The sequence below is a fragment of the Chroicocephalus ridibundus genome, chromosome 7, assembly GCF_963924245.1.
Source record: "Chroicocephalus ridibundus chromosome 7, bChrRid1.1, whole genome shotgun sequence".
In the NCBI taxonomy this organism is placed as follows: domain Eukaryota; kingdom Metazoa; phylum Chordata; class Aves; order Charadriiformes; family Laridae; genus Chroicocephalus; species Chroicocephalus ridibundus.
Genome location: NC_086290.1, coordinates 43,297,319 through 43,316,571, shown reverse-complemented (window position 1 = coordinate 43,316,571; position 19,253 = coordinate 43,297,319). Strand labels below are relative to the sequence as shown.

Here is a 19,253-nt window from a genome sequence, read left to right as displayed (position 1 = left end):
AAAAAGGGCTTCAGCAGAGCATGAGCTCCTTAAAGTGCCGGTTTACACTTTCTTTATTCCAGCGACAACCCTTTTCTTACTTGCATCTGTTTTACTTCTAAGAGGCCTGTCTAAACTGTGTCTTATATGCTGCTTTTTGGGGTGTAGTCTGGCTTGCCAGGAGGTCTTCATTGCTCTTCCTACTGCTGTGCTCTTTATTATGGCATGATTGCTTAATCTGATTTTTTTTTCCCCAAAAATGTTTTTTATTGACAAATCTTAAAACGTGTTAACATCCCATCTGCTGCCTTACAGCGTGTGTTCTGTACAGCCGGTCCAACAAGCCCTCAAATACAGAGGGCAGTGCAAAATGTCTAAAGCTTGATTTCTTTAGTTGTCCCTTATATGTTGTGTCTTGGTCGTTGGTTTTACCTGTCTTTTGTGGATTTAACTTCAAAATTTTTGGTACAAAATGACTTTGCTGGCTTAGCATTGCTGGATGAAAGAATAAGAGCTAACAGGCAAGGAGCCTTGTCTCCAGACAAAAGGGAAAATTCCCCCTGCCCCTTGCTATAAAACTGTGAGAATAACACCAGCCTGCTCAGAGCAGGAAAACAAAAACCTGTGCTCAGGTTGGAAAGTAGGGGCTGTCAGAACAAAGGCGGGGGGTGATCCTTAGCCTGGGGAGCCTCATGAGGAGCTTGGACTTCACCTTGGGAGGGGCCGTGGCGTGCGCTGTTCTGCTGGTGCGTCGGGCCCTGGTGCTTCCTGCCATCCCTTGAGCTTCCAGAAGAGTCACTGTTGCTCTTACGTATTTGTTATTTTTGGCATACAGCATACCAAAGCTCTTTCATCTGAGTTGTTAAATGAAAAACTCTGTCAAAATGCTGATTTTACATTGCTGTCTCTTAGCTTCTACAGTTTTGTCCATTCCTGTGTGTGTTTGCAGTGTATTTAGTAACATTTATTAAAGAGAATAGCTCGCTTTTTCCTCTTATAATAAAGGGATGCTTTTGTCTGAGCTATCAAACATTTAGAACTGGTGTAATAAACATAATCCTTTTGTAATGTTCTCTGTTGTGTAACAAACACATTTTAAACATTAAAGTTTATTATTAGCATAGATTGTTCTTCAAAAGCCATTTCTGAAATGCATTGCAAATCGTTCCCTTTCAACAAATCCTTTTGCATATGCAAATCCTATTGAAACTGTTTGCTGTGCTGGGATTAGCACTTGTGTATTCAGAGTTTAAAGGCCTGCCTGAATGTAGGGGGGTGGTGTGTGTAGTAAAACACAATAAGTATTGGCATTGGTCTTCTGAATTCCTATGCCAGAAGACATCCAGGGCTGTTCCTGAGTTCAAAATACATGCGTTTTTCTCATTCTCTAGAGTAGAGAATCCTTAAACTAATTGCATACAATTTAAGTTTAAAATTGAAGCTTGGTCTGATGAGGTCACATGCAGTGGTAAGTCCCTGGTGTTGCAGAAGGAAACTTGTGACCATTGAAGGTGGAACTTTTGCCTCTTCCCACTTCATAAAAAAGAAAGCACCAATCTTTTGTTGTAATGTGATTTCCATCAATAGTAAATGCACAGTGAATTTTATCTGGAAAGCCACTCACTTTGGTTTTTAGAGAAGGTGGGATTGCCCTGTGTGGTGACCAGTCTTAAACACTGAGTTGCTTAACAGGTAACTTTATTTACTGGTAGTCACTAAGACTGTGGGTGGACGGTCAGGTGGAGTGTTTTGAGAAGCTCGTTGAGGGATATGTACCTTAACTGGATGCAGCATTGGGCTGGCATAGCTCTTGGCATCTGGGCATCCCAAATCCTTTGCCAAGGATCAAAATATCCCTTGAACTGGATAGTTAATGGCAGCTTATTGTCCTGTTCATATGGTTACTTTAATGACACTTAGATTCTTGGGGTAGAGCAACCTTTAATGTATATTTTGTTTGCTTATATGAACCTCTCTTTCTTTTCCTTAGTTGAGTTGTGCAACTCAACGTGGCCACACTATGTCCATTGTAGGATTGTGGAATAAATACTAAATTGGCTAAAGAATACAAAAGTACAGCATTGTTCACACATTAAGGAAAAGTATAAAATCAAGAGGCTTCTGAGGTAGAAAATAGCCGCAGCTGGCATGAAGGACACAACATCTGTGGTTCCCTGATAAGCTACATGAGGTACGGGACGGGATGCAATTATTCCGCGGCTTTACCTTATGATGTATAGCGGATACGGGAATGGGATGATACCATGAAACAGATAAGCTGCCAATTAGCTGCCCGCTAGATGCTCAGAGCCAACATTTTGTCAAATTTTGATGAAATGCTGTCCTTTGTGCGAACTTTGCTCATTATAATGTCATTATAATACCAAAACACACCTCCATCCTGAAGGCTACCCACCTCCAAGGTGCGACCACTCCTTCTTGAGTCTGCGCCCTGAATTTCTCATAAACTATACCTTTAATTGTGAAGCGAGAAAAATTTACACCACTCATGATAAAAGTATGTATGACTAAAGTCACTCAAACTCCACCTTGAAGATAACAAATAGTATAAAAATAGCCCGAGAGAGGGGGGATACCCAGGGAAGACACCATCGCAAAGAATTACATCACTGACTTCTGGGATCAGTCGCTGGGCTGAGCCTCTCTTCCCCCCCATAGGGACGCCTTTGGGTAAGACTTAGATTATACTGAGTGCTTTCTCGGGAAACTTAGAAATTTCTCTAGAGAATCTCTTTTCTACATTTAGAGCCAGGCTGTATCATTTATAACTTTGTCACGCGTTTTGTATATGTAACAATACTTTCATTTGCACGTGCTTTGCAGACAGTGTATTTATCACTGGCAATCCTAAGAACCTATATATCTGTTGTTTAAATAAACTGCACTTTTTTAAGTAGCTAGTCGTTTTGGTTTCTCACTGAACGCGACCAAAGACTTGAGAGTGGTTCATGAGCGCGACTAGACTGAAGGTGCAGTCCACTATTAGTGTATCCAAATCATAATAGTTTAATACATATTAAACGCGACTGGACTGATAGTGCTGAATTGGGCATCACTCAGAATTTAAACCTAGCCGCACCTAGCCTCCCACCTCGGTGAGGAGTGTTAGAACGCAAGGGGGTTTATCTTCTGCCAAAACTGCTTTGCCCCTTTTCACGCAACAAGGATCTAGTAGTATTTTGGGGGAACCTGAAAATACAGCATCGTATCGTACTGTACAACTCAAAGACATAAGTCTGTAAAATATGAAACTACTTTTTGAATAGCTTCTCTTTACGTATTTTGGCATTTCATTAATTTTGTCATTCCAGAGGTAATAATTTTCCTGTGATCTATGTAGACTTTTTTTTAGCAATGCGTGGTCTATTTTGTTTTAAGAAGTAAGCTGGAAAGTTAGTTATCAGATGAATGGGACCGTGTTACGAAAATTATCCCGACTATTAATTGTGACTGTTGGGCACAGTCGCTCAACTAGTTTTATTAAGGGATTATGAAAACTGGGGACTCCAGCAAATTTGTTTGGTGTCAACTGGTTGCTCCCTGGATGTGCCCGGGGTTCAGAAAGCATTTTGAGAGTTTTGGGGTTAAAATGTTTTCTTGGATGTCGCTGCCTGCTTTGCTGACAACTGGTTTGTGTTATTTGCTCCTCCCTTTTCTTGCCAGTGTCTGTGCTTGTGGGACTGCAAATGTCATAGCAATACTCTGGCCACCACCAGTATTGGATTTAAAAATGTGGGGGATATGTAAGGAAGAGATGATTAAATTTTCAAGTGTGGCATAAAAATTTTGCCAGGAAGAGCTTTTTCTTGCTCATTTGAACTGCCAAGCATCCGTGATTTGGCAGGGCAGCCCCCACCCAGGTGGGGTGAGAAGAGGTTTCTTGATGGGTACCCTGACAGTACATCTGACTTCACTTAATTATCTGCTAATAATTGGTTAACTAGCGTGGAGTAGCCGGGCCCTGTGCTTTGTCTCTCAGTTTGCTGTTGTCTGGTTTTCTTTGATTTTTTTTTTTGGCTGTTTATTTATAGCCCTTGAATGAAAGTTTCCGTTTTTAAATTTCTTTTGTACCTTACACATCTGTGCGCAACCGAAGCTTTAATTTCCAGCAGAGCTTCTTCCGAGAAAGACAAGTCATCTCTGTCCTTATGACGTTGGGGTGAGACCCAGCCGTACCTGGCGAGGTGAGGGTGCCGCTGTGGCCGTGGGCACCAGACAGAGCTGACGGCACCTGCAGCCGTAGTGCTCCTATGTGGGCAGGAGTTGTCCTGCCTTCTGGGGAAGCCAGTATGGTCCCTTGTCAGTGGATTTAAAATCAACAATTAATCTAACTAGGCATGAAGCAGATGTGGTAGGAAAATGGAAATGTGTTTTCATGTGGTGGTGACGTATTTGCCATTTGTTTGTGAATTGCTTGGGCTTTGGTTGTGAAACAAATGTTGTTTATCTTGGAATTTAAAAGTAGTATCTAGGAGTTGTTTTCAGTCAAGGGATCCTCTGCTTTCGGCCAGGCTTTGAGGGGCTGGTATCAACTGCAGAGAAGGCCATGCCTCACTCAGAGCATGAGCGCTGTGAGAGCATTAATTCAGAAGAATTATTAAAAAGCTGGTATAAGACTAAAAAGCCAATAGTTTTGTTACTAAATGTATGAATGCACATGCTTTTGGCTTCGGCATAATAGACCCCAGGATTTCTAGGCGCGCAAAATATTAAGTACCTTCTGGAGTGTCTCGCCACGTGCGTGCCCTTTGGAAAGGCTGCAGATGGTTTTCAGAGTCACAAAACCACTTTTAACTTCAGAGCTTGAAGAAAACCAAACCTTCACCTATCTGCACTTAATGAAGGAACATTACTGGCAGATGCTGAAGAAATATCTTTTTCCATAGAAGATTGGATTTTGTGCATAAACCTTGTTAATATTAATAAAGACAGGTCATTACCGGTTTCAAGTCATATATGCAAACTTGAAGAGATGTAGTGTGTTAGTGGTGCTTCTGTTGGTGATACTTTTTTATAAAAAAAAAATTGTGAGGAGTAAATCAGCTTCAGTTTAGCATACATATAATTGACTTGCTCTCATCATTTATGCCTCTTCTGATGGCTGACACAGTTGCTTGTGTCTTATGCATCGTAATTTACAGTCTCACAGAAAGGTATGTTTAGATTTAAGCCATGCAATAGTGTAACTAATGAGAAATATAGCAAATTTATAGCACTTGATGATTGATTGGATAAGTACCTAGATGTTAATTGAAATCTGAAGACTCCCAGCTGTCTTTCAGTAAAAAAAAAAAAAAATAAAAAAATATAAATTTCTTGGACAAGCAAAACTATTGCTTTGTAGTATTTCACAAGGACTTTGCATGTTTCTGGAAAACATGGTTGGTATGGAAAGGTGGGAAGTGGGTAGGTTTTCTTGGTAATTTGCTAGTCCTTGGGTAACTAGTGTGTGTCCCCTAATTACCTGTAGGAGCTGACTAATTTGTACCTACAGCAGTATCACTTAACTCCTTATTTTACAATCTCAGGGTGACCTCAGCTGTCTTCCCCCCAAGATTGTGTGTTTTGGCCCCAATTCAGTATGGAAACTTGCCTGTAGTCAGCAGTTTTGGCGTATCTTCCCTGTCCCTGTTTAGCAGAGGGGCGCTCGGGATTAACTATTGTGTGACAGATCATCTGGATAAATACTTTACGTTAATCTCTCTATTAATAACACCGTTGAACCGACCATCTCTAAAGAGATTGCACAGCTTTCTTCTGTGCTGTCATTCTGTAAATGTACCATTCTTGCTGGAGCTTAGTCTTGTGAAAATGTCTAAATTTTCCCATTAAGTGCTTAAAAAGTAATAAAACTAAAGCCATTAGCTTCCACTCGTCAGATCTGTATCAAGAGAAATATTCTTCGGTGCAATAAATCTGATCAAGTGTTCGACATTTATATCATTGGAATTCATTCTCTGGAAATGGACCTTTGAAGGTAAATTGCGTTAAGTAGGGCAGTTTAAATTTTTAATACAATCTTATTGTAACTGTTAGCAAATGATTAAAGTGCAAAGGGGGGCTTATGTTTTGTGAGATTTATGTTAAACGCTGTATGATGCTTCGACTCTGGCGGGTTACTCCTTCTATGACAGCTGAGCATGCATAAAAGCCACAAAAACAAATGAAGAATTATTTAACCTTTAGTAATACAATAGATGACTTTATATCTGCTGTTGGATTTGTGGAGATCGTTTTTGGAATGGTATTTATTTCACCTGCGAGTGAAGCAGCAGTCTTGGTAACAATAAGCTTAACGATTCTTCTAATGGGAATTAGTGTGTCCGAGAGGTGGATTTTGATGGCTCAGTGGACAACGAGCTCATCAACTGAGGTGTTTTATTTAATCTTGTTTAGACCCTTGCTCGTTTGTTTTGAGGAAGGTTTTTCTTTGAAGTAAAACAACATTGCTGTGTTTCTTAATTTTAATGGTGAAAAACGTACATAACTTGGGCTCCAGAAGGGTTGATGTATTTGTGCATCTTTTGGCTATTGCTGGAGTGTTAGTGTTGGTCTTGCTTTGCACAGTGTGTATGTTCTTACATTGTAACTCGCTTTTACACAGGAGATTGTCACCTTTGGGTGCAGCTGCATGAGCATCATAATCATGAAGTCTGAGTGTTTTAAAAGTACCTCAAATTCTTTTATTTTGAAAATGAAAGCATGGATGACTCCTCCACGTATAAATTGTCTGCTCTGTATTGTTTGGCCTGCTGTATGACTCTGTCTACCAGATGGGCCAGGAAGGCAGAAGACCGAGATAGTTCTCTGTTAATTTTAATCCACCGCTACAGAACTGAAGCATGCCTTCAGTTCTATGGTTTTATTAATCAAGCTGCAGTTTGGTGCAATACCATCAGGCTGGCATCACACAGTGGTAGGGACAGTGCGATACTATTGGAAAGCAGGATTGAAAATAACAATTTAGTTTAGGAGTCAGAAATGCCGGGTCTGATTAAACATATGCATTGCAGCTTCTCTGCCTGTGTGAAGTTTGGTATTAAAAACATGGAAACAAAAGAGAACCAACATCTCAGCGGCAGAGCCACCTCCATGGATTATTTCAAATACATACTGCCTGAAAATGAATTTTGAAGTGTTTTTTTGCATGAATTTGAATGAAAATGAATTTTTACAAAATTGCCACAGAATACCAGTGCAAAGTCTTGAGTATTCATTGGGTAAGTAGTTAATACCTAGATGTAACAGAGCATATAAGACTGGATATTTAAACACTAAATAAAATGAGGTAGTTTTCCACAAGATCCATTAGCAGAGCATCAGAAAGGTGGACAGTGTAGCTTGTGTTTGGAGTGCCCTTAAACCGCATTCTGGTTTTCATTCTCTCGTCCAGCCGCATCACCTTGCAACTTCAGAGATTAGTTTCTGTCTGCTTTCTGCGAATTCTGGCTGGAAAGGGAGTTTATGTCCAAAGTTTGTGGACCATCTTGAGTTGGGGCAAAACGGTAGATTGGGCCATCCATGGTTGCGGTGGTCACTGGCTCTAGAGAGAGCTGTGAAGGGAGTGCTAAACCCTGCCCTTAGAGCATCCAGACTCCGCCTGGCTTACAAACAAGCTAGTTTTAGGACTGCCACAATACTTCAGAATTTGAAGATACATAATTTCTATTCACAAATTATATTTTTTTTCACTCTGCTACACTGGGGACACAGCCCTTGTTTGGGGACCAGATGTGCTATAGGCACGGTGCCACCTCTGGGCTCAGAGACTTTGGATTTTTAGGGAAGTTCAAAAAAAATAAATCATTGATTGTTCTGATGAAAGGCCCTTTCTTTTTGGTAACAAAACCTTTACTTCACAGGTGAATTAATAGAACTCTCTGAATGAGGCATAAGCTAAGGTGAATTTGGTTTAGTAAATGGGAATAAGTTTATTTCTTTCTACAATGACGGATATGTCTGATTCTCACTAATGTAACCAGAAGCTTTCTGTCATTTTGTGTGCTGTTAGGGAGCTTATTGTATGTGCCTAAGTCTTTAGAAAGTATAAATATTGTCTATGAAACCTTTAATTCAATAACGTGCCCTACAAAATGGTCTTGCCATGAGGTTGCTTCAAAATGTAGATGTGAAATTGCTTGCCGGGGGGTAAAATTCTTAAGCATGGTATTGTAGTATGTTAGTTAATTCTATGTTTTGACATGATTAATATTGATTAATAAATAATTCTGTGTTTTGAGATAGAATCAAATAACATACAACAATACTATGCTTAAGAATTTTGTTCTTAAAGGATGGCTAAAACCCCAATTATTTTATTTATGGGGACTTCATGAAACACATCAATTTGTTATTGTATTTGAATGGGCTGTTTTCTGTTTGGTTTTTGGTTTTGTTTATTTTCCTTGCTTAAACATTTCTAACTTTTGTGTTTAAAATTGTGCCTTTGTGTGGGAAGTAACAGGGTGTATGACTTGATTCTGTTGTGACGGAAAGATCAGCAGAACTTCATGATTTCCTGGTTCGGTAAATCCATGTTGCAGAAGTCTTTATCTGTACGTCTGACACAGTGTTTGCCTTATCAGTCCTCAAGCCATGTGCTTCTACTTGCAACGTGGCTTGAGTAGTGAAGAAAGCATAGGTTTGTATTTTAAATTTCCTTAGATGACAGATGCTTTCCAGGTTGTCTAGTGGATTTATTGACATACTTGCTTACCTAATCTTCGGAGACAGTGATTTGCATCCAAGTTGGAAATAAGTGATATGCAGTGTTCATCATAGTTACCTGTGGAGGAAAAAATACATATTGGCATTGATTAGAGATATTTAATACTGAGCCTTATTTATAACTGTATTTTTGTATCTAGTAAAACAAGAACAGTTGTTACTTCTGAGAACCAGAGCTGAAATGTGTATTTCAATGAAGGCATCACGAAAACAGTACCACTAAAGTGTGGTTTTAAATTTACTTTAAGGAGAATTTTGTTAAAGTCTTTTAGAAACATTAACACTGAACCAGCCTGTTGTAGCTGAGCTTGATTGTTAACTGTGGTGATGGTGAAACAGTATTTTTCAGTATAAAATTCCTGTGTTCATACATGGATTTCCTATTGACGGGTGTTATGGAATAGCCGTATAGCTCTTGAAACTATCTGTATGTGAGGAGTTACAGAATTGTTTTCGTAGGGTGAAAGAATTGTGCATTTTAGTAATAAGATGGAACTTCAAGCTTTTTTGAGGAGCCTGTGTAAGAATACAATAAAATGACAATATAATAAAGCTACCAACTGTTCTTTGTAATGTACGTTATGTTCAGTGTATTCATTTCTTCTGTTGATTAACTCCAGCCAGGGTGAGTTCGAAGAGCCCGCTCTGCTACAAGTAGACTTGCTGCTGAGCAGCCTATTAGCCCATCGTTCCCGGGAGAATGTAAATGGATCTATCGAACAATTGTGTACAGCTTGAAGTTTTAACCATCCCACGTTAGGGAAGGTGAAGAGTAATACAGGTGTATAGCATTGCGTATCCTGCTTTGTTCATGTTTTGTGGGGGTTCTGTCTCTAGCTTCATAGCTGTGTACTTGGCTGTCCTGGCAATTTTTTTCATTCCAAAATTAACATGAGTAGCCTTGACTTTGTTCCACCCTGAAGGTAACTGTTTATTACGGTCAGCATTTAAATCCCCCAAGTATTAGGAGCAATCACACTATAGCTTAATTTATTTTCTAGCAAATTAACAGCCCTACAAGGTAATGGAAACAGAAATGAAGATAAATTTGTTTTAACATAATGAGACAAAGGGAATTCAGGTAAGAATTGGATCCTATATTAAAACTTGGGAGCAAATTTGAAACTCTCCCTGGAGTCATCTTAAATAAGCTTGTGTCTACATTTTAGCTTTAGATATCCCAAGGAAGACCACGTGTAATCAGAAAAGACAGTCATCCTTATGAGTATATAGTATTCACTCCCAGCTAGTGAAGGATTTTACTTCTTAGAAACTTGTGACAACAGGCATACAGTATAGCGATGCTTCTAGAAGATTAATTTATTTGCGTAATTTTACTTGCATAGTGTAGGAGTGATAGCTTCTCTCTAACTTAGAAAACTAAGTGGGTTTATTTAGCATTACCGAGTTAACACATCTTTTAACAGGTTCTGGGAAGCAGTATCCGGTGTTACTGTGATTTCAAGAGTGATGCGGAAGCTCAGTATTTAACCATGCGAGAAGTGAGGGGAACAGAGAATTTTTATTGGCAACACATTTAGGACGCACACAGATACATACTGGCTTTTTTTATCCCCCTAGAAATTAGCTTGAGAAATGACTATATCCAAGCCCAAAGACTATAGGAGTCTAGCACTTATTTCTGCATTACAGCTGGCATGTGGTATGCCAAGCTCTCCTTTTAAAGGGAGAAGTATAAAAGTAGTTTAGCCTAAAAAAATGGCTTGAATTTAAAATGGGCACAATGGTTTTAATAGTGGGTACTTCCATTAGTGTTTCCCATTCAAAAACGTTTGTGGTTAGTGCTTGCTCTTGTAATTATTACTGCTTTGCCTGTAATATGTAATTGTGGAATAAATTTGTTTTTATTGAACACTTACTTATTGTAAACGTGGAATATTAAGCTAAAATGCAGTTGCTGTAAAAATGTAAGCTGCTATATATGGTAACTTCCCACAGCGTGTTTTCCTTAGGCAGGGCTTTTCGCATGAAACAAACCCTCAGCAGGGCTTATGGGCAGAAACAAATTATATTTGTTCATCTGATGAACCGTGATTTTGTTGAGGTGTCAGTTATTCTAGTTATGCTGCTTCTACTTTCCCTTTCCAGGTTCTGTTGAGGTTACTGGGATTTTTTTAGGGACCAGGGCTTAGATGTGTATTAGTTAAGGTCTGTCTAGTGGTATTTGTGCCCTGTGATTCGTATTGTTGGCTGGAGATGTTTTCTGCTATATCAGTTTCTCTGTTCTATAGGAATTACAGCAGTAAAGGCTGGTGCCTGCTACTGATACTGTAAAATACTTTTTAAAAGCAAGGATTAGTCCGTGGAATGGAAGGAGGCAGGAAAAGTTCAAGGTGTCAAACATGCAAAGAGTGTGTAGTGTCCTGCACGTTGTTCAGGCCAGCTGGCAGAGATGCTCTGGCCGCTGTACGCGCAGACACTGGGATGCGCCTGAATAACTGCAACCTCGGGATGATGCATCTTCTAAGAAAAGCAGGTGCCCGGCTGGGGAGGGCGCGGGTGCCCAGCGGTGCGGGGTCACGCTGGATGGCCAAGCTCACAGTTGTCCTCAAGCCTGGGGTCCGAAAATGAAGGGTGACAAATTTTGGGATGTTTCTGAAGCTCTTTCCTTTCCTTGCAATTTTAGGCACTGAGCAAGTATTTTGACCCTGTGCTCATGTAAAATTAATTTTTCACCATTTTTATCAGTTAATCAGGATCAGGTTTCTTACGTAAGCCTTTGATGAAACGTTAATTTTCTCACTTAAAGGCATCACTATGGCCTTTGACCGTAGAGTAAGAGCATGCCCTTCCCGAAGATGCAGTATAGCGTGCGTATTGCTCAGACTTCCTTATAAATCACGATCTCATCAAGAGTCTTGTTTGGCAGCAGTTGCAGCAAGGTTAATATTCTGTGCCTTTTATAGGCAGAGATCTCTTGATGGTCTGCAAAAGCATCAGATCAATAATCGTCGTGAATGTTACTCCAAACCACAAGTTTGCAAAAAACTGCTGTAGAATTTGACAAAGTCAACATTCATATTCAGAGGTCTGGGCGTTCCTTCTATCGAGAGCACTTGAGTTTAATTTAAAACAGATCTAATCATTAATGGGTGATGTGAGTTGAACAGAGACTTTCTGCAAAGATACTGTGTTGTTCGGCACTCAAAGTGATCTGTGAGCGTAGGAGGTGATGTTTCAAGTTGAAAGGTAATCTTTGTGTAAACTTTCATATTATTTTTTTTTTCTCCCCAGCATTAAAATAGGTATTCATGAGTATTTGTCCCTTCTGTTGTTTTTTAGCCAGCCGTGAGCATTCTGACTTCAGCTGAAAGCTATTTTCTGTCTGTCAGTAAGTGGAAGAAAATTTAGATGGGAGTTGCATTCCCATCTTTTGCACAAATTGGCAGGTTTTAACTGAACCTGGTGTTCCCTCATACTCAGACACATAGCAAAGATAAATGATCTTACACACATTTTTATGAGAAACCAATTTTGATTTAAATTAGCAGTAATTCAGGAAGACCGTGTGCATCTTCTGAATACGCAATCCTCTTGTACCGGTGATAACTGAGAAGAGAAATAGTGCCAGATGTTACAGGTATTATATGCCTGGAGTCTTCCCTTCTATTATTTCAAGTGTTTCTTGGTAAAAAGCCCCATTAAAGGGTGCAGCGGTAACTCCATTCACTGCCTTTTGGGAAAGAGAGCAGCGATCAGGTCATTGATCCGTTTTCCAGGACCTGTATTAAAACTGATCAGGTCTTGGGCCAGATGAGGCTTCCCTAAATGCATCTATTGTGCGAGGCAGAGGTACCTTTGTATTTTCAGTTTTAATAGGTGTGGGGCTAGATGAGACAGTTGTACCTTGTGTCTTGAACTTCTTGTAAGGAGTATTTTCCCCCCAGGCCTCTGCCTTTCTTGTCTTTATACTTGAATTAAGCTGTGCTAATGAGATTTTAGAGACCCGGCTGCCCCCGTCGAAGCAGCCTGGGCACTGCACAAGGAGTTGACATGTGATGAACAGCCCTTTGAACCAAGGAAAGACAACTCTGTCAGAGCAGTTACTCTGGCAACAGTATTTCTAATGGTGATTAGCTCCCAAACGGAGCACAAAGAGGAGCCGGGTTCATTACGGAGGCACAGCTCTGGGTTTCGGGGAGAGGAGGTGACCCGCTCTTCCTCCTGCGAGTGGATTTAGTCCTCTGGTACTCAGCCCCACGCTGTTGAGGGCAGAATAGGAGAACTTTGCAGGGGGAAATTAGTGCACGGGTAACTTATTTCTATGTGCAAATGGGAGCGGTGGCGGTTTGCAAGGCAGAGCTGCTGTGCTGGAGTGCCAAAACCTTGCTTGGCAGCTCAGAGACCGCTGGAACGCTGAGTTTTCCTCCCTAGTGCCACTGTCCTTCCAAGAAACAACCCAGACAGAAGTTAGTAGTAGGGGCTGCTTCCCAACGAGTGCTTTGACTAACAAAAAAGTAGCGTTACAGATGAAAGTGGCAGGGGGTGGGAAGGTTAATTTTGTTTTGGCGAGCTAGGTCAGGCATGGAAGGAGAGGCATTCAAGTCAAGAGCTTTCTCTCCAAACTTGGACGTTTTATTCATCTTTCAGACTGGGAATTTCACATGCTTTTAATTAACAAGGCCTTAAAGCAAAATATAGCTTCTAGTCATTCTGGCTTGTGAAATTAAGTTTAAATGTATTAGAAGTTAGCATCAGTCTTCCCCAAAGACCAAATATTTGCTAAACGTCGATTCTTCTGGTTTACGACTCTAAATATCCTTGGCATACCCCTGTGTATTTGCAGAAGAGTTCTTGACTTTGCAAATAAACTTTGTTTAGCTTTTCATACTACAGATAGATGGTTACAATAAGAATCTCTCAGAAATTGATAGCTTAATTGAATATATAAAAGTAAAGAGAATGCAATTGATTTTTAAAGGTAGTTGAAATGCTTGTCGCTATCTTGATTATTTTTTATATCCGCCACGTAGATTAAGTCGGTATTCATCTGTTTTAGAGAAAGACCTTAGCAAGTATATTCACATTAAATTCAAAAGGACTGAATCATCTTTTGGATGAGGTGGAACCTGAAAGCTATGGGGCAAAAATATTTCTGCTTTCTTGTGTTCTCTATTCACATTTCTAGAAGAACATTTGTTTTAATTGTATAACTTTCTCTGGACTGACATTTCAATTACAGACACTTCGATATTAATCTGAAGGTTTTTGACTCGGAATAGTCTTAAATTGGTTAATGACATCCACTAGTTGGCTTCTCTCAACAGCAAAATGATATTTACCTATGGTCAGAGCTTACATCCAGCATTCTTGAAAAGCAATATTTCTCGCTGTATGTTTTTCAGCAGAGATCCCACCTACCCACTCAGCTGCCTAAACTGCGGTAGTGGTGGTACTGCCTTTTGGAAAAAAATAATTCGCATTTGTGGACGTATTCTAATCTAGGAATACTCTGACAAAGTTGCTCATACATCCAGTGTGAACCTGTGTATAGTTGTAGTTTCGGAAATAAAATATGTTGGTTTAAGGATTTTTCCTACTGCTCCTAAATGACTAACGAGTCATCGCTTTGCATCCTAACAAAGATGTAGTAACAGAAACGGGTTTGGGGGCTGAACGAGCGATATGGCATGGCTGTCCTCTGGATCTGGTGTTAGTCCTTATAATTATGGTGTATTTCTCTCTTGCTACACAACCATTTAACTGTGTTTTTTTCCTCCTTAACTACTGTGTCTGAAGATGTCAGCAGCGGGAGTCAGCAGATCTGTGGGGTTTTCAGTGCCAGCCATTTTAAGTTTTGTGTATTTCAGGGCTTTCTTCTCGGAAACAGAAGATGTGGAAAATGTGAATTTGCAGCAGCACTGCTGAGGAGATGTGTGCTGAACCCCTTTTATTGACTTCTGATGGGCAAGATTTAGGTTTCATCTCTTCTCTCAAGGTAGCTTTAGAAAGAGCACAGTAGGTCTTTTGACAGTCCAGCGATTGCCCCACAGATGATCAGTCATGTCTTTCATATGTTGCAAACTTTGAAGGGTCAGGGTACTCCTTTAGGTACTTCTGAAGCTCGTATCACCATCGTATCCAAGGGCAAGTAGCCCTGAGCACTTGAATATTGAATGCGATCTAATTATGGAGTGATGGCTATGCGACTGCAATGAAAGAAGCAAAAACTGTTTGGTGTCTCAAAGGAGAGCCGGTTGCCTAATGAAGAGCGGGGAGAGGCGGGAGGAATCGTGCTCCGGGAGGGGATATTGGACTGGTTGCTGAAACGGAGGGGGAATTGGGAAGGTTTGGCAGCTCAGAAGGGGATTTCCGTTAGGGGGCACATCGTTTTTCTAACAGACGGAAGAGATAAGAAATTTGAGGGTAAGAACGGCCTATTCTAGGATTTGTAGCACAATTTTAAGGAGGTAGTGTTAGATCTTCTGCTGCTATTTTACTATTTTTACAACGCGCAGAATAAATTACCCTTTGTGCTGCTTTGGGTAAGGTTTAGTTCCTAGCTGCTTTGTGGATTACTCTTCAAAATTCTAGTTAACATGCTAATCCGTGTATTTCTAGAGTAACAGTTTTTGCCTTTTTTTTTCCCTCTTTAAAATTTATTTATTTTTTTAGGTTCTGCTTTTGTAGTACTTAGTTAGCATTCAGGTTGTGCGTTTGAGTAGGTGAGTTCAAACTCTTCAGATTTTTTGCCTCGTGTCTTCCGAGAGTGATAATTTGGCCAGATTGAATGACGTATGTTAACGTGATGCTACAAGCACACCGATATTCAGATTGAAGGAAGGAGGTAAATATTTTCCTTGACTAATTACCTCTTCAATGTGAGTGTGGAAGCTTTTGCTGAAAAGGTAGTTTTCGTTCATGTGTGGTTTTAATTCAGTTTTGGTCTTAATTTAGGTCTTTACCACATATGATGAAGACAAATCCGTGTGCATATGTTAAAATCTGACCTTCGGTTTGCTCTCTGCATTCACTAATGCGTGTTAAAATATTTTAATATATGGCTTTCCAGGCTCCAGATCAATAAACCAATGGGTCTGAAATGACAGAGTGCTACGATATTCCTCTGTAATTTAAACATGATTAGCTGATGAAGGTTATGATCAATATGCCAGGGAAAGATAAATTAATTGATACCATCCTTTCAGGATGATAAGAGGCCTATTGGAGGTGGGATGTAACTAATGAAGCTGCTTCTTCATATATAGGAGCCATTTTTTATACAATGTATTCTCACTAAATCATGGTTATGCCATCATTCATTTACATGAAAAACATAAGCCACAGACCAGGTTGTTATTAAAATTCCATTCATTTGAGGAGAAATTGTATGCTTACTCTGCTGCAGTCTCTCTGCCTGTGTTATAATGTATTGAGGAAAAAATAATCTTGGAATTTACATAAAATCTTTTTATATTTTCTGAATAAGACAGACTGAATGCTGTTAGTCCGATTATTACAAGTTTCTGTGTGACTTTTTAAGTAGATGCCGATAATTGTTGCCGTTCTGCCTCACTGGTTTTGGTAGACACGGTGCAAGTGACGACAGACTCCTTCGCACAAGTTGCATGAAGTGCTTCACTTCATGAAGATTACTGCATGCAAGGAAGCTAAATTTAATTAGTGGTATTTTTGATTAGCCACTCTGCTAGTCTCTGTTTCTGAAAACTGCAATTTTGTTTACTTTTTAGTTTGTGACCCAAAAGGTAGGCAACAAATGTAGTGTAAAGGATTTTATTTTTAGGTATTTATGACCTAAAAAGAGCTGTCTCCAAAGCTGAACAGCGGAATGAACTGAAATTCCAGTGTATCACCGAACAAATGTCTGAAATAGTTTGACTTTTTGAAATGGAAAATATACAGGAGAGGTGTGGAGGGTGCTGCATTTCAGATCAGCTCTGTTTCTGTTTTTTATTTTGAGTCTGCTAAGCTGCATGTAGAGATGTTAATGACTCTGATCCCTGCCTCTGTTTCCTAAGTGCCACTTTTCTTCACTCTCTGATGTAGGACACCTTCCAGGGTCATACCAGTAAATAGCACTGAGATGCACTTGAACTTGATTGTTAGTCAAGTGTGGTTTATATTTATCTTCTCTCTGCCAGGAGAACATCCCAAAGAAGAATGGAAAATGTGTACTACCATAAACTTTGTTAATGTGATATTACAAGCACAGACTTGTTACAGCATCCTTGGTATTGTTTTTTGTAATTTGCACACCTGACTTTTCCCCTTCTACTTGGATGCTTCTCTGGTGGAGAGAGTGTTCCAGGGTGATTTCATCCATGTGGAGAACAGAGCTGGAGTCTCACGTGGAGCTTATTGTGGAACACCAGCATCTGTCACCTTAATTGGATATATTACAATGAATTTTTGGAGCAAGCTTTGGCAATGGAAACCCCTATTTTGTGTTTTGTGCGTTCTTGTATTTTCGACGTGCCATGTTTTCCAGTGCTTAGCTTACCTGCCTCTATGTTTTGTTTTTCTTTAGTTGCTCAGAAGATCGTTGCAACAAGGAAGAAACAGCAACTGTCGATTGGACCCTGCAAATCTCTACCAAACTCTCCGAGCCACTCATCCGTGTGTTCTGCCCAGGTTTCTGCCGTACATATCAGTCAGGTACAGACTACAATGAATGCTTGCTTGAAAAAGGAACGGATAGGTTGCTTTTCATCTAATGTGTTTAATGCCAGTGCTCTTTTTGCAGCATGATAGGTAGTTGGCATTTTTTGAAAGGTATCAGTGATCTGTAGTTTGAAGCAAATTTTTTTTCTTTTTCATTGACTTGACTTTGTTTCAAGAAACTGCTGCAGTAAAATAGTTTGGCTATAAAAGCATCTTTGATCATACTGATTTATGCCCAGCAGCCTGCTGTTCTAAGTAGATCAATTGTTACGATAGCGGGATTTGCTGTACTGTGTTTTAAAATTACCTCACTGTGTTTTTGGTTATTGTTCTCATTCAGTTGTGTGCTGAGTGATAATAGCTGGTGTATCTCAGTGGTTAGCATGCTAGAATTTTACATTTGTGAGCACTGCGTGCAGTTGTAATTGCCTGTCTCTGTTATGCTCAATTGAAATGATTCCCATTAATGACATAGCCATATATGTTGCTATTGACTTGTAGATACTGTGTGTAAAAATAAAACACTACCTTAATGTATGGCAGGAAAGGCTGGTGGCCTTGATGGTATTTTTGGAAACACGGTTAATACCAGCATTTCCTAACTTACACTTTTTTTTACCCACATACATTAATACACTCTCCTTTATTTCCCTTGTGATACCCTTCCTCGGTATCTTTGTTTTGTAGTGCCAAGTGGTAATCTTTGCATACATTCACAGTTAGGATGCGTATAAGCTCTGTCATTCAGATCCAAGACCTCTGCAGCCAGGCAGATTGTAGTCCGGCTCTGTGCTCTCACTCTTGGCAGATGGACATACAGGACCGTCACGTTGACCCTGACAATCTGTGGCCAGAACTGTGGCCTAATTTCCACTATAGCAGTCTGAATAGTCTGATAACCACCAGCTTTCCTGGTGTGTTTTTCAGTTTAAACTCAATAACGTGCCAATAATGTCTTCCTAAGGTTACGTTGCAGTCTTGAGCCACCCGTGTGAGGTTTTGTTTTATCTATGGACCTTTCTCCCACACTGAGAATGTCTGCTTTTTGATAGAAAGCAGCGTAGTGAAGAAGTGTTCTGTCTTTGGGGGAAAGTTTGGTGGTGGTGGTGGCTTTTTTTCTTCCATTTGACATGTTCTGAAAGCCCTCTGGTTAGATTTATACCACAGGATGAAGGCTGTAGTTCTTTGCTCATAGTGAACGGCTCTTTCTATGCCCTCAACAAAACTTCCACCATTGGGTTAACTCTAAAGATGCAGATACCAGTTTGATCTTAGAGTTCTTTGCTGTGGGATGTTCTGCCTTGAGCTGGGCCCAGATACCAACCTCAGATTATGACTCTTACTTCTGCTGATTACACCAAAAGAAAATGCTGAAGTTCAGATCCCCTTTTCTAAAGCAGGTGCTAAGGTCCATGACTCTTCTGATGAAGTTCCTCATATGGAAGACGTTCTCCCCTTTCTTGTCGTATGTGACATTCACCAAGTTTCCTCAGCCACTCTCTCTCTGACCAGGTTGTTGCCATAAGTGCTTGGAACTGACCTTCTGTATGAAAAGTTTTTGTTCCAAACAATTTCCTCCAGGCAGTTGTGTATGTTCATTCTTTTAGAGAGGAATTATGCTGTCTGTAGGGGCTACCTGAGACCCATCCTATTCAGTGATGAAAGAGGAAACGTGCTGTCACAGAAATGTGGAGAACAAATAGCGCCATTTCCAGTACTGATCTTACTCATGGATCCAAGAATGATCTAGTTTACTCAGTCTCTTGATGAATATATAGTTTTTTAAGACTTTCTAAGGAGGATAGATGGTGCTTTGCACAACCCAGTCTTAGCCAGCTGCATCTCTGTTCTGCATTGTCTTAAAGCAGTTGAGGTCACCCTTC

At 40.0% G+C, this 19,253-nt stretch overlaps 1 protein-coding gene across 10 annotated transcripts in view; it reads left to right on the top strand.

Moving 5' to 3' along the window:
* Positions 1–19,253, top strand: part of AGAP1 (ArfGAP with GTPase domain, ankyrin repeat and PH domain 1) — a 380,589-nt gene that overhangs the window by 151,292 nt on the left and 210,044 nt on the right. For all 10 annotated transcript variants that reach the window (XM_063341692.1, XM_063341691.1, XM_063341694.1 and 7 more), the window contains one exon: positions 17,237–17,364. In XM_063341692.1, the coding sequence (XP_063197762.1) occupies positions 17,237–17,364 (128 nt within the window). The remainder of the gene's footprint in view (positions 1–17,236; positions 17,365–19,253) is intronic.